Source organism: Nerophis ophidion, linkage group LG25 (genome assembly GCF_033978795.1).
Source record: "Nerophis ophidion isolate RoL-2023_Sa linkage group LG25, RoL_Noph_v1.0, whole genome shotgun sequence".
Classification (NCBI taxonomy): Eukaryota; Metazoa; Chordata; class Actinopteri; order Syngnathiformes; family Syngnathidae; genus Nerophis; species Nerophis ophidion.
In genome coordinates, this window is record NC_084635.1 from 35,594,805 (window position 1) to 35,607,509 (window position 12,705).

Here is a 12,705-nt window from a genome sequence, read left to right on the forward strand (position 1 = left end):
TAAGAGTGATATCGGTATTGATATCTGCCAATCTCACCCATGGATAATCAGAATGGGAAACATCAAACACAGATCGAAAAATCCCAACTTATTAAAAATAATTAATAAAAAACTATATCATTAGTCCTCACGGTTAGTTATGAGTTAACTACGGGAAAGTGTGTTTAATCTCTATTAAGTATTTGACAGCCCTAATTTATGTATTAAGTTTTTAACCATCTTTACCAAAGTGCTGGCACTCACAATTTAATTTGGCCCCAAGTTGGCTTATATATATATATAAAAAAGCACATATCAAGACGTGGGACTGGTTGGGCTCGGACATCAACATTTCACGTCCAAGTGTTGTGGTTGTAAAAGTGTGGCGTATGTGCTTAAAGCTGCTGAGGTCAACAGGAGCATGAGAGTCACCTGCTGAGTGTTGAGCTGCTTGATCACAGGTTGAAGAGTCTCGCTGGTTCTTTGAGCGCTCCAACCAAAGCGAGCTTGGCAGAAAGTAGACGGCCGGGTCAAGGAAAGTGCACACCCCCGATATTCTCCTGCGGTTATTCCATCGAGAACGTGGAAGGATATTCTTTGATCATGTCCAGTTGTGGGCGCCCCCAGCTGAAGGAGCCGTCTGATTGGTCGACGGCGGGCTGCAGGTACGCCTGAGCCACCGCGGGGTTTGGGAAGCCAGGCTGAAGTCTGAGCTCCCGCAGCTTCTTCTTCACTTTGGTGTCGCCAGGATTGGCGCTCAGACGCTTTCTCTCTTGAGCCTCCGACCACCACTTGCTGCCCACACAAAGTAATAATATCACATCACAGATGAGGTTTCTTCTTGGATCTCAAGACATACATTCAAATATATCTATATCATCAAACTTATACACAAGTCATTCTTACATAATAGTGTAACCTAGGGCTGGGCCATATATCCATATACTCGATATACTCGATATATCGCGGGTTTGTCTCTGTGTGAAAATGACTATATGGTAATATTGGAGTATACTGTACCTTCTCACGCAGTTGCTTTTAGCTGCTGGCATTACAATACAGCCTCGTCTCACTCTTTCCTGTGTCTCCTTCTCACAGACAGCAAGCACACCTTCTTACACACCTCACATACTGTCACCTCACATACTGTCACCTCACATACTGTCACCTCACATACTGTCACCTCACATACTGTCACCTCACACGTCACATACTGTCACCTCACATACTGTCACCTCACATACTGTCACCTCACACGTCACATACTGTCACCTCATACCTCACATACTGTCACCTCACACCTCACATACTGTCACCTCACACCTCACATACTGTCACCTCACACCTCACATACTGTCACCTCACATACTGTCACCTCACACCTCACATACTGTCACCTCACATACTGTCACCTCACACCTCACATACTGTCACCTCACATACTGTCACCTCACATACTGTCACCTCACACATCACATACTGTCACCTCACATACTGTCACCTCACACGTCACATACTGTCACCTCACATACTGTCACCTCACATACTGTCACCTCACACGTCACATAACACCTCACATACTGTCACCTCACATACTGTCACCTCACACATCACATACTGTCACCTCACATACTGTCACCTCACATACTGTCACCTCACACCTCACATACTGTAACCTCACATACTGTCACCTCACACATCACATACTGTCACCTCACATACTGTCACCTCACACATCACATACTGTCACCTCACATACTGTCACCTCACACGTCACATACTGTCACCTCACACCTCACATACTGTCACCTCACACATCACATACTGTCACCTCACACATCACATACTGTCACCTCACATACTGTCACCTCACACGTCACATACTGTCACCTCACACCTCACATACTGTCACCTCACACGTCACATAACACCTCACATACTGTCACCTCACACATCACATACTGTCACCTCACATACTGTCACCTCACATGTCACATACTGTCACCTCACACCTCACATACTGTCACCTCACACGTCACATACTGTCACCTCACACCTCACATACTGTCACCTCACATACTGTCACCTCACACGTCACATACTGTCACCTCACACCTCACATACTGTCACCTCACATACTGTCACCTCACACGTCACATACTGTCACCTCACACCTCACATACTGTCACCTCACACGTCACATAACACCTCACATACTGTCACCTCACACCTCACATAACACCTCACATACTGTCACCTCACACGTCACATAACACCTCACATACTGTCACCTCACACGTCACATACTGTCACCTCACACGTCACATAACACCTCACATACTGTCACCTCACACCTCACATACTGTCACCTCACACGTCACATAACACCTCACATACTGTCACCTCACACGTCACATAACACCTCACATACTGTCACCTCACACCTCACATACTGTCACCTCACACGTCACATAACACCTCACATACTGTCACCTCACACGTCACATACTGTCACCTCACACGTCACATAACACCTCACATACTGTCACCTCACACCTCACATACTGTCACCTCACACGTCACATAACACCTCACATACTGTCACCTCACACGTCACATACTGTCACCTCACACGTCACATAACACCTCACATACTGTCACCTCACACCTCACATACTGTCACCTCACACCTCACATACTGTCACCTCACACCTCACATACTGTCACCTCACACGTCACATACTGTCACCTCACACGTCACATAACACCTCACATACTGTCACCTCACACCTCACATACTGTCACCTCACACCTCACATACTGTCACCTCACACCTCACATACTGTCACCTCACACGTCACATACTGTCACCTCACACGTCACATAACACCTCACATACTGTCACCTCACACGTCACATACTGTCACCTCACACGTCACATACTGTCACCTCACACCTCACATACTGTCACCTCACACGTCACATACTGTCACCTCACACGTCACATAACACCTCACATACTGTCACCTCACACGTCACATAACACCTCACATACTGTCACCTCACACGTCACACACTGTCACCTCACATACGTGCAACGTCATGAGAGGTAGCAGCATAGGTAACGTTAGCTTAGTTCGAGTGGTAATACAAGAGAAAGAAGGTGCAAATCTAGTAACAAATGAAGGAAGAATTAATTCCCAAGAAAAACCGCAGGGGGTCCATGGTCTGGCGGTGGTTTGGCTTCAAGTGGGAATATGTCGAACAGACAACCGTAATTTGTCAAGTGTGGGGCAAAAGCATTGCTACAAAAAGTAGCATTACTGCTAATATTTTTATTTGACACTTATAGAAATATCTTGTGTGACATCATGCACAAAAGTGCACTTTATTTGTTTTCAACTATTGTAGTGGTGTTCTGTACAAAAAGTGCACTTTAATTGAGTGTTGTTTTGATATGTCATCTTAGTGACATCATGCACAAAAGTGCACTCATAGCTTGTTTTAAAATGTCTCTGACAATCTTGCACTTCCTGTTTTGGAATTTTACATGAATGTTTGTGCCACTGCTTAATAACTGTTTCATAAATACACTTTTAGTTGTGATTTCCCTCTCTGCATGAAAGTTTAAAAGTAGCATATATGAATGCAGTATGAAGAAGAATGTTTGAATGTAGACACATAGAATCATCATACTGCTGTCATTATATGTTCATTCAAGGCTAAGGCACAATATGGAGATATATATGCTGTATCGTCACATGGCCTAAGAATATGGAGATATTAAAAAAAGGCCATACCGCCCAGCCCTACTGTAACTCCTTGTTTACCACTGCTAATTGGCTGCTGATTGTGATAAGTGAATTTTAGACTCAGACAAACTTTATTGATCCACAAGGGAAATTGGGGGTTGGGGTGTATAAAATAGGAAGTGTCATGAATACAAAGGATTATGGGTATTTGTTGTGTTGCGTTTATGTTGTGTTACTGTGAGGATGTTCTCCCCAAATGTGTTTGTCAGTCTTAATTGGTGTGGCTTCAAAGCGTGGCGCATATTACTAAGAGTGTTAAAATTGTTTATATCACAACCATCAATAAAGTACTATCTATCTATCTATTAGTGTACTCTGTGTCACCCAGTATGCCTTGCAGTCGTGTGCGTGTTGTCACACACAACATGATGCTGGACTGACAAGCAGATCGGGTGTGATGTAGAAGGCGACAAAGCCAATGGCTTCATAGCACGCAGCAATATTTAATATCTGGGTGACTGCCGGCAGTCATTCTAGAGAATAATAACGTCTCCTATTGTCTTCTTCGCTTTATGACTCGGGTCTTAAATGGCTCTTTGAATGGCAAAGGATACCGATCCTAGAACCATGTATATCAAATGTCACCGAACGGTTCAACCGCCACCCGCCCGAATCTAATTAAAATCTATTTTTTCGTCATGTCAACCACCCGACCCGCGGACTCCGCGGATGAGACCGCAAACCGCGCATCTCTAATAGCGGCGCTTTCCACCATTTTCTGCAGACTGCATTGCAAAATGATTAAACCCTTCCTCCTCTCATGCGACATCCACCCAGATCATATAAATCCCTCCCCTACTGTAGAATATGTTGAATAAAATAATTTTAAATCTGCAAAAGAGTGAAGGCCCAAACTTCCCAGTGCGATTTGCAAGGGACCAATAATGAAATGCAATATTACTAATAATAATACGAGTAAGACTACTACTACTAATAATAACAATACTACTAATACAAATAATGCTAATACTAATAATGATAATAATAATATTAATACAACTTATAATAATAGTAGCTGTGCATATTCTCAGTGGTTAGAATCGAATTTAGATAATTAGATTCATACATTAATGGACAAAAGGAAGACATCATTATAGGAATCATTTCCTAATGGAATCATTCTATTTTGGACATGTTACATCCATGCTTCCAACTTTAGTGGAAGACCCTTGTCTGTCCCAGCGTGTCAACATCCATAAAAAGATGGACCTGATCTGGAACTGACTGGGTCCTCTTTGAGTCCCACATGTTGTGCAATCTCTCCCATGCTATGTCATGTAGTGCTGCTGTCCCAATACTGCTGTAGATGAGTGTTTCTTCCATTTCCTGATTGCCTGTTGACATGAACTCAGTAACACACCTGAACTCTGTGAGTGGCTCCAGTCCAGGGCCTGGGAACTCATTCAGTATTTCCATGCCGGTCACATAACCCACCCCGGGCACGCCCTCCGTGTAGTCGCTTCCCAGCAGGTAGGCCAGGTTGATGAGTTTGATCCTGTCCAAACCTGGGACACAAAGGGGACATGGTGACAGGGGGTCCAGACCTTATGTCGGCTAAAAAGTCGACCAGCCCAGCAGCTGTTACTGACATGTCAGATGTTAGGATATCAGATATTATATATATATCATCTCACATGTTCAGAGCATTTGTCAACAGGGTTTGGATTTACTGCAACACATGCATGCAGGATCTTGGCAAGTGCAATATGCTTTGCTATCAACAAGGAGAAGAGAATTGGAGATGTAGAACTATTCTGCTGCTTTATCTGCACGGGCGCTTACATTGCTGTCTGCACCTAGGACGCTAACTTACAGAATTCATGCTCAGATGTTTTTCCTTTCACTAAAGAATGTTGCCTGATGGATTATTATAGGAATGGAACACTTGTGGATCCAACATGAGGGATGGACGATATGGCCCAAAAATAGGAGTGTCCAAACTTTTTGACTTTGGGGTAAAAAAATCTGGTCGAGGGTCGAAAGCCAACTGCATGTAAAGCACATATAATATAATGTAATATAATATAACTATAGATATAATATTATTACCCTCAAATATTAAGAGTAAGTGAAAGTTCAACTTCTACCTTGTTTACTTCCGTGATGACCTCATTAACGTTTTGGAATCAATCAAAAATATCAAGCCGCTTAAATGCGCCAAACACGGATTTGTGTGGAGATTGTCATTTCCCCCACTATGCTTTGTAACGGATTAAAATGGGTGTAATTTAGATTTTTGTATGGTGAAAGGATTTATTTTATAACATCCACAAAGTTCTGTTGACAATTTGTGTTGGTCGGATTTTATTTTTGTACCATGACTCAGGAAGGTTGTTTGCATCGGGTTACATTCATATCATGATCATGATCATACACCATTCATGCCAATGTTGCTCGGCAACAGACCAAACACCCCAATGCTGCTCGTTCTCATTTCAGGTGACTTTAATCACGCTTCTTTAGACACAATTTTATCCACTTTTCACCAATATGTGCACTGTGCAACACGGGACAATAAAACCCTGGACCTACTGTATGTTCCTTTTTTTTTTAGGAACAATTTCCCTTGTGGATCAATAAAGTTTGTCTAAGTCTGTAATTAAAGATGGGGAAAAGTCATGTTGTCCATTAGATGGCGAGACGATAGCAGCCATAGAGTCATTAGACTTACAAGATTACTTGATAAACTCATGACTTTTCCCGGGCTAATTTGAAGATGTCAGCGGGGCGTAGTCGGGAAACCCCTGGCCTTAAAACTATATTCCTAAATAGTTTGCTGCATCCCGCAATAACCATATTTATCACTATATGTTATTGTATATAAATTATATTAGAAACATTTCAAGAAGGTTTACAAAGGCTCATCATTTCACTGCTGAGGTATCCTATAGTATATAATTTACAGTTATATTATTTTCTCAAAAGCTATTTTTAATCTATTTGCTAAATTACTGTTAATATACGGTTACTTTTTGTTTTAACATGTTCTAACTACACTTATGTTAAAATGTAAAAACACTTATTCTTCTGTTGGGATACTTTACATTAGTTCTGGGCGATACTACAAATTTGTGTATTGGTCAAATATAAAGTAATTTTAAAGATCATTGAATTATTACATTTTTGATTATAATCTGACAGGATGGCTGTGTAACAATATGAATTAATTATTTACGTTACTTCCTATTATTGGCTCTGATTCTGGTTGTGTTGTAGTGGCCGGGTGAATACCGTGTCAATGATGCTTTGAGAATCTTCTGGGCTACCAGTGAGTACTGTAATGTACAGTATAACAGACTTTGTAATGTACAGTATAACAGACTTTGTAATGTACAGTATAACAGACCTAAGGTTACAATATTGGATAAAACAACTGTAAAGGTTATTGTATGTTTGGGGAGCTGTAATTACAGTAAAACATAATAATAATAATAATGGATTAGATTTATATTGCACTTTTCTATTGTTAGATAGTCGAAGCGCTCACAGAGAAGTGGGAAGCCATCATTCATTCACACATAGGTGGTGGTAAGCTACATCAGTAGCCACAGCTGCCCTGGGGTAGACTGACGGAAACGTGGCTGCCAGTTTGCACCTACGGCCCCTCCGACCACCACCTGTCATTCATTCATCAGTGTGAGCGACACCTGGGGCAAGGGTGAAGTGTCCTGCCCAAGGACACAACGGCAGCGACTTGGATGTCAATAGGCGGGGGGCGAACCTGCAACCTTCAGGTTTCTGGCCCGGCTGCTCTACCCACTACGCCATGCCGCCCCTATTTAGAAGGTCGTATAAAGCTTCTTTATGCTCCAACTATGGAAATATTCAATTTATTAATAATAATTATTCGTCATAACCCTGCAGTAAGATCCGAGACAAATACAGTAAACATAGGTTATAATCATGGCCGCCACTGACCCAGCTGGTTCTGGAGGTCACTGAACTGGTAGTGCTCCACGTATTTGTTCTGGCTGAAGAAGTTCTTGTACACGTGTCGCCCTCCAAACAGCCAGACATCCGAGTCGTCCGTGATGGTCCCGTTGGTGTGGTCGGTTCGATCCAGGGCGGCGCACTGAGCTTCTGCCTCCATCGGCGCCACCAGGAAGGGAATCCCAAACAGCCGCAGGAGCTCCTGATTAGAGATGGCCGATACCGGTCATTAGTAGTCAAGGAGGCAGATATTCATTTGCAGTAAAAGTTAGCTAATGATGGCTAGTAAAGGTCTGGGAAAACGATTAAAACAAAAAAGAATTGGGGCAAATGTCAGACTGAGTCTATGGGGTGCCAATGTTCTTAATTAAGCACTAAACAAAGTTGAGGGATTTCGCAAACCCTTCATTAAGTGTGTTTAATGTTGCAGGTCAAAGGAGCATTAACATTTGCATTTTAGAATATGAAAAATCTCACGGTAAAATTGGTAAAAATATGGGATTTTTTTCAAATCAATTAAAAATAATATAATTTCATGTCCTGGACTCAAACAAAGGTTCTCCACATCACAAGAACTTACTATCCACTCAATCACAATTTTATAGCATTTAATACATTGTAAGGTTTCCTCGAGAGGAACCCTGTAATATTGATAACATTTTAAGAAAAAAAATTTCAGGGCTCCTTCACGTATAGTTGGGACATTTTTCAAACTGGCTGACATTATTTCTTCCTGGATGTTACAGAAAGTATGAGAATGTGTGAGCTGCTGCCTGCTCTTCTTTACTTATATACTGTAATCATCTCTTATCTCCAGGGATATCTTCTCTGACTTCTTCACCTAATTTTCAACAGGAATATATCTTATTTTGAAATTAATAAAACATTTTTAAAAAAGAGCTGCTGCAAAAAAGGTCAAACTCTTCAAACTTAAAGTCTTTACAAAGTACAAAGAAGAAGAACCATGATAAACATTATGAATTTATTTCATCCTTCCATCCCTTCATTTTTAAAATAATCTTACTCATCTCACTATGTGAAATGTAACTTACTTCACCAAATATTATTTATTTATTTATTCTTATTGTGATTAATTATGGAGTATATTGTGAATAAATTCAGAACAGGAAGTGAACAAAAGTTTTAGCAACTGTTCTGTAAAGGAAAAAGGGTAGGATTGAATAAGCTCTGCTTCTTCCTACTCCTTTTCCAACATGAAAATTGTGATGTATTATGTTGTGTGCTTGCATGTTCCAAATGAACTCAAACTACTGGGTTATTCCTATAAACTTGTAAATTATAGTTGCTGATGTATTTATATTGTAGTTTAATAAAACAAAAGCTTATACTGACTAAAAAAGGCCGATACATGTCAAAATATCCAATATCGGCGCCGATAATCGATCGATATTTACAACCTGATAGTCATTTATCCCCGCATTTGAATACCGGCAGTGTTGGTGATGGGTCCCGCTTGCAAACACGTGGACTAAGCAAGACGCCAAAAGGTCATTCCATAGTATTAGCAGTTGGGACCATTTTAGTTTACCTGCGTCTCCAGGCACATCTGCCCTGTGACGGAGTTGGCCATCCTCTCCTGCTGCTGTTTCTGCTCCCTCAGGCTGCTCTGTTCCACCTGCAGGCAACTCTCCAGAGACTGCAGCTCAGCCTGCGACACAGAGTACACAACCGCTAATTCAATGTGGGAATGCAGCTACGCAGACACTGCACCGAACCTATGGGAAAAATGACAAATATATGAGTTGTAAGCAAAACAATATAATCCACTAAGCATCACTATATTGTTTAGGATACTGTGTATCAGGGGGTCTCAATTCGATATTGATAACACTCTGATATCAACAACAAAAAAATATCAAGTATCGGATGATATCCAATATTATGTTAAAGCCTCGATACGACCAGTCCTGAAGATGTGGAGAGCGAGTTAAGATCTAAATGTCCTCCAATAAACACACAAGGTAGTCAGGTCACTTACAAAACATAGTAGGCTATAGACTACTGGGCGCTAGCAGCGACACCACAGCTGAGCACACAATAGCACACAAGCTAGACATACGTCATTCGTAGAGGTGGGCATCTCATGAGTCATTCCCATTCAGAATAGGTGCTTAAATCAAACCGATTCTTGCAATGTATTACTTGGTATAATATTTGTAATAAAGCCTTTTCAAACCAGGTTAAAACACCTTGTTTTGGTTGCTGACCTATGACCTACAGAGGTGGCCTAAAAACTTATTTTAAAAGATGTACTCTTAAGAAAAAAACCTTACTTTTAAAGATCAATTTTTAAGTGAAGTGAATTATATTTATATAGCGCTTTCCTCTAGTGACTCAAAGCGCTTTACATAGTGAAACCCAATATCTAAGTTCCATTTAAAGCAGTGTGGGTGGCACTGGGAGCAGGTGGGTAAAGTGTCTTGCCCAAGGACACAACGGCAGTGACTAGGATGGCGGAAGCGGGAATCGAACCTGGAACCCTCAAGTTGCTGGCACGGCCACTCTACCAACCGAGCTATACCGCTAAAAATGACCAATTTTGAACAAAATTTGGGATTTGAATTTATTTTTTGGAGAACCCCCTAGTAATAAGGGTCTTAAATTGAACAATATGAAGGTAATTGTTAATATAAACAAGTATCAAATAATTTACTTACACATCCAAACTCTCCAAGGCCAAGCGTATCAGAAATGATCCAGTAACAAACGTGTCCGCATCATTCCAATTACTGCGGTGCGAGCTTAACTTAATGAATCATTGTGGCCAGGAGATGTCGCCAAAAACAAACAGTCATAAGGACAGTATTATTCATACCTGCCGCTGTTCTGGCCAATTTCCCTTGATCGAGCCTTTTCTAAGATTACACATTATAAAAAAGATACTGTGATCCGTGCTGATAATGTGGTGGATTAATATACGTATCGGCCTATATTCAAGGCTCCAATAAGGATATTGTGCCGTGACTGAAAAGGTTGTATCGAGACAGCTTCAGTGTACATGTGCCATAAAAGCGGCTCCACAAAACAACTGAAGAAGACATGATGACTCAGTCATACTTAAAAAAAAAAGACATATTATACAGTTTTGTATGCAAAAACAGCTCTGTAGTGACGGCAGCCATTTAGGAGAGTTGGATAGAAATTAAGGCAAGGATACGGATACAGATAATTTAGTTTTAGTTTTAAGAAGTGAGATGTGTGATTTAGTTTGTCAATGTGAGTTACCACATCCAAATCGTCCCATTCGTTGACTGCAGGAGGAAGGCTTGACTCCTCCAACTCTTCTTCCACTTCGGTGTGCATTTTATCGTCTTCTTCATCCTCCGACTTCAGAGACTCTGCAGGACTTCCGGCTGCTTTGGACGGACTTCCTGCTCCTTGCGTGGTCTGATCTTCAAGGACCTCCTCTTCGTGGTCCTCCTCTGATACTTCATAGAAGCTGTCTGGAAGGAAGAACGACGGACATGTTGATGACTCTCAATTGGCCTACTCTGAATCCGGTCGCTACCTTCTGATTCGCTCTCTTCCTCCCCGATGGATTCATTAGTCCGCTGCTCAGGTTTATCTCGCAGATCCACGGACACACCAGCCTCAGGATGGACTTGATGCTCCTTCTCAAAAGTCAGACCCTGCGCCGAGTCTCCTTTCTCATCCACTTTCTTTGTCGGACTCGGACTTCCTGTCCTTACATCCTGTGGTTTGGCTTTAAGCACCTCGTTCTTCACCCCACCATAACATTCTGCGTTCGATTCCCAAATATCTGCTGCAAAGTGAAAAGCTTTGTTTCTCTTTCCAATGACTTGGTCCATATCTTCGGAGCTAACACCTAACAAGTCACCAGGTACAGTTTTGGCTGCAGGGCTCTTTGTAAGGTCACACTTTTCTCTGATTGCTTCTTTTTCTTCGTCAGAGCTGCTGATTACTATTTGTGACTTTGCGGTAGAGTTGCTGCTCAGAGTCCCGTGCTTTGCTTCTTCCTCCTCCTCAGAGCTGCTGATTACTATTTGTGACTTTGCGGTAGAGTTGCTGCTCAGAGTCCCGTGCTTTGCTTCTTCCTCCTCCTCAGCCAGAGCTTGTTGGATGGCGAGCATCGTACGTGGAGAAATGCCACCGTCTGTCCTTTCCTGCTCCACGTTCCTTTCCACATCAGAGTCGTCGCTCATGGCCGCCTGGATAGCCTTCAGTGTGCGAGGCGAAGGTGGCGACGCTTGTTTCGACACTGAAGGCTTGCAGTCTTCTGACGAGGAAACTTGCTTTTTATCTTCTTCCGCTGACAGCGGTTGCCAAAGAGGCTCCGGCCTGCCCACTGCTCGCTTTTGAAAGGCTGAATTCCCAGTCCATGCGGCCGTGGCAGGCTGGCTCTCTGGAGGATTTTTAGTTTTGTTGGAGCCTGCACAGCAAAAACAAGACATCAATAAAAACAGGGAAGTGTACCGTATTTTACGGACTATAAAAGGTAAACTTAAAATCCTTTAATTTTCTCAAAACCCGACAGTGTGCCTTATGAGCCGGTGCGCCTAATGTACGAAATAATTTTGGTTGTGCTTACCGACCTCGGAGCTATTTTATTTGGTACATGGTGCAGTGATAAGTGTGACCAGCAGATGGCAGTCAAACATAAGAGATGCATGTAGACTGCAATATGACTCAAGTAAACAACACCAACTTTTTTTTATGTTCCATTGAAAATATAGAACATTACACACAGCACTCAAAAAGCTATCAAAATGTTTTAGTAGGACTTTGGTAAGCTTTGAAGCTGCACCGCTTGATGGCTTGTACTGTGCTTCAACATGGGAGTATTATTATGCTGTGTCTACAAGGTAAGACATATTATCTGCAATTTTGTTTCGCAATATTATGCAAAAGCAACGTTTCTTACCTTCTGGTACCTGCTGATCTATATTTGGGATCTGCATAAATCCAGAAAATGTGTGCGCTTCCGCCATTGTAGTCTGTGCAG

The 12,705-nt window shown here is 41.9% G+C and overlaps 1 protein-coding gene across 2 annotated transcripts in view; it reads right to left on the reverse strand.

The window, feature by feature from the left end:
* The window catches only part of ercc5 (excision repair cross-complementation group 5), a 35,347-nt gene that overhangs the window by 5,517 nt on the left and 17,125 nt on the right, over positions 1 to 12,705 (reverse strand). For both annotated transcript variants that reach the window (XM_061886923.1, XM_061886924.1), the window contains 7 exons: positions 11,251 to 12,132; positions 10,968 to 11,185; positions 9,271 to 9,390; positions 7,710 to 7,923; positions 5,152 to 5,296; positions 574 to 774; positions 412 to 496 (listed from right to left, as the gene is read on the reverse strand). In XM_061886923.1, coding sequence (XP_061742907.1) covers positions 412 to 496; positions 574 to 774; positions 5,152 to 5,296; positions 7,710 to 7,923; positions 9,271 to 9,390; positions 10,968 to 11,185; positions 11,251 to 12,132 — 1,865 coding nt within the window. The remainder of the gene's footprint in view (positions 1 to 411; positions 497 to 573; positions 775 to 5,151; positions 5,297 to 7,709; positions 7,924 to 9,270; positions 9,391 to 10,967; positions 11,186 to 11,250; positions 12,133 to 12,705) is intronic.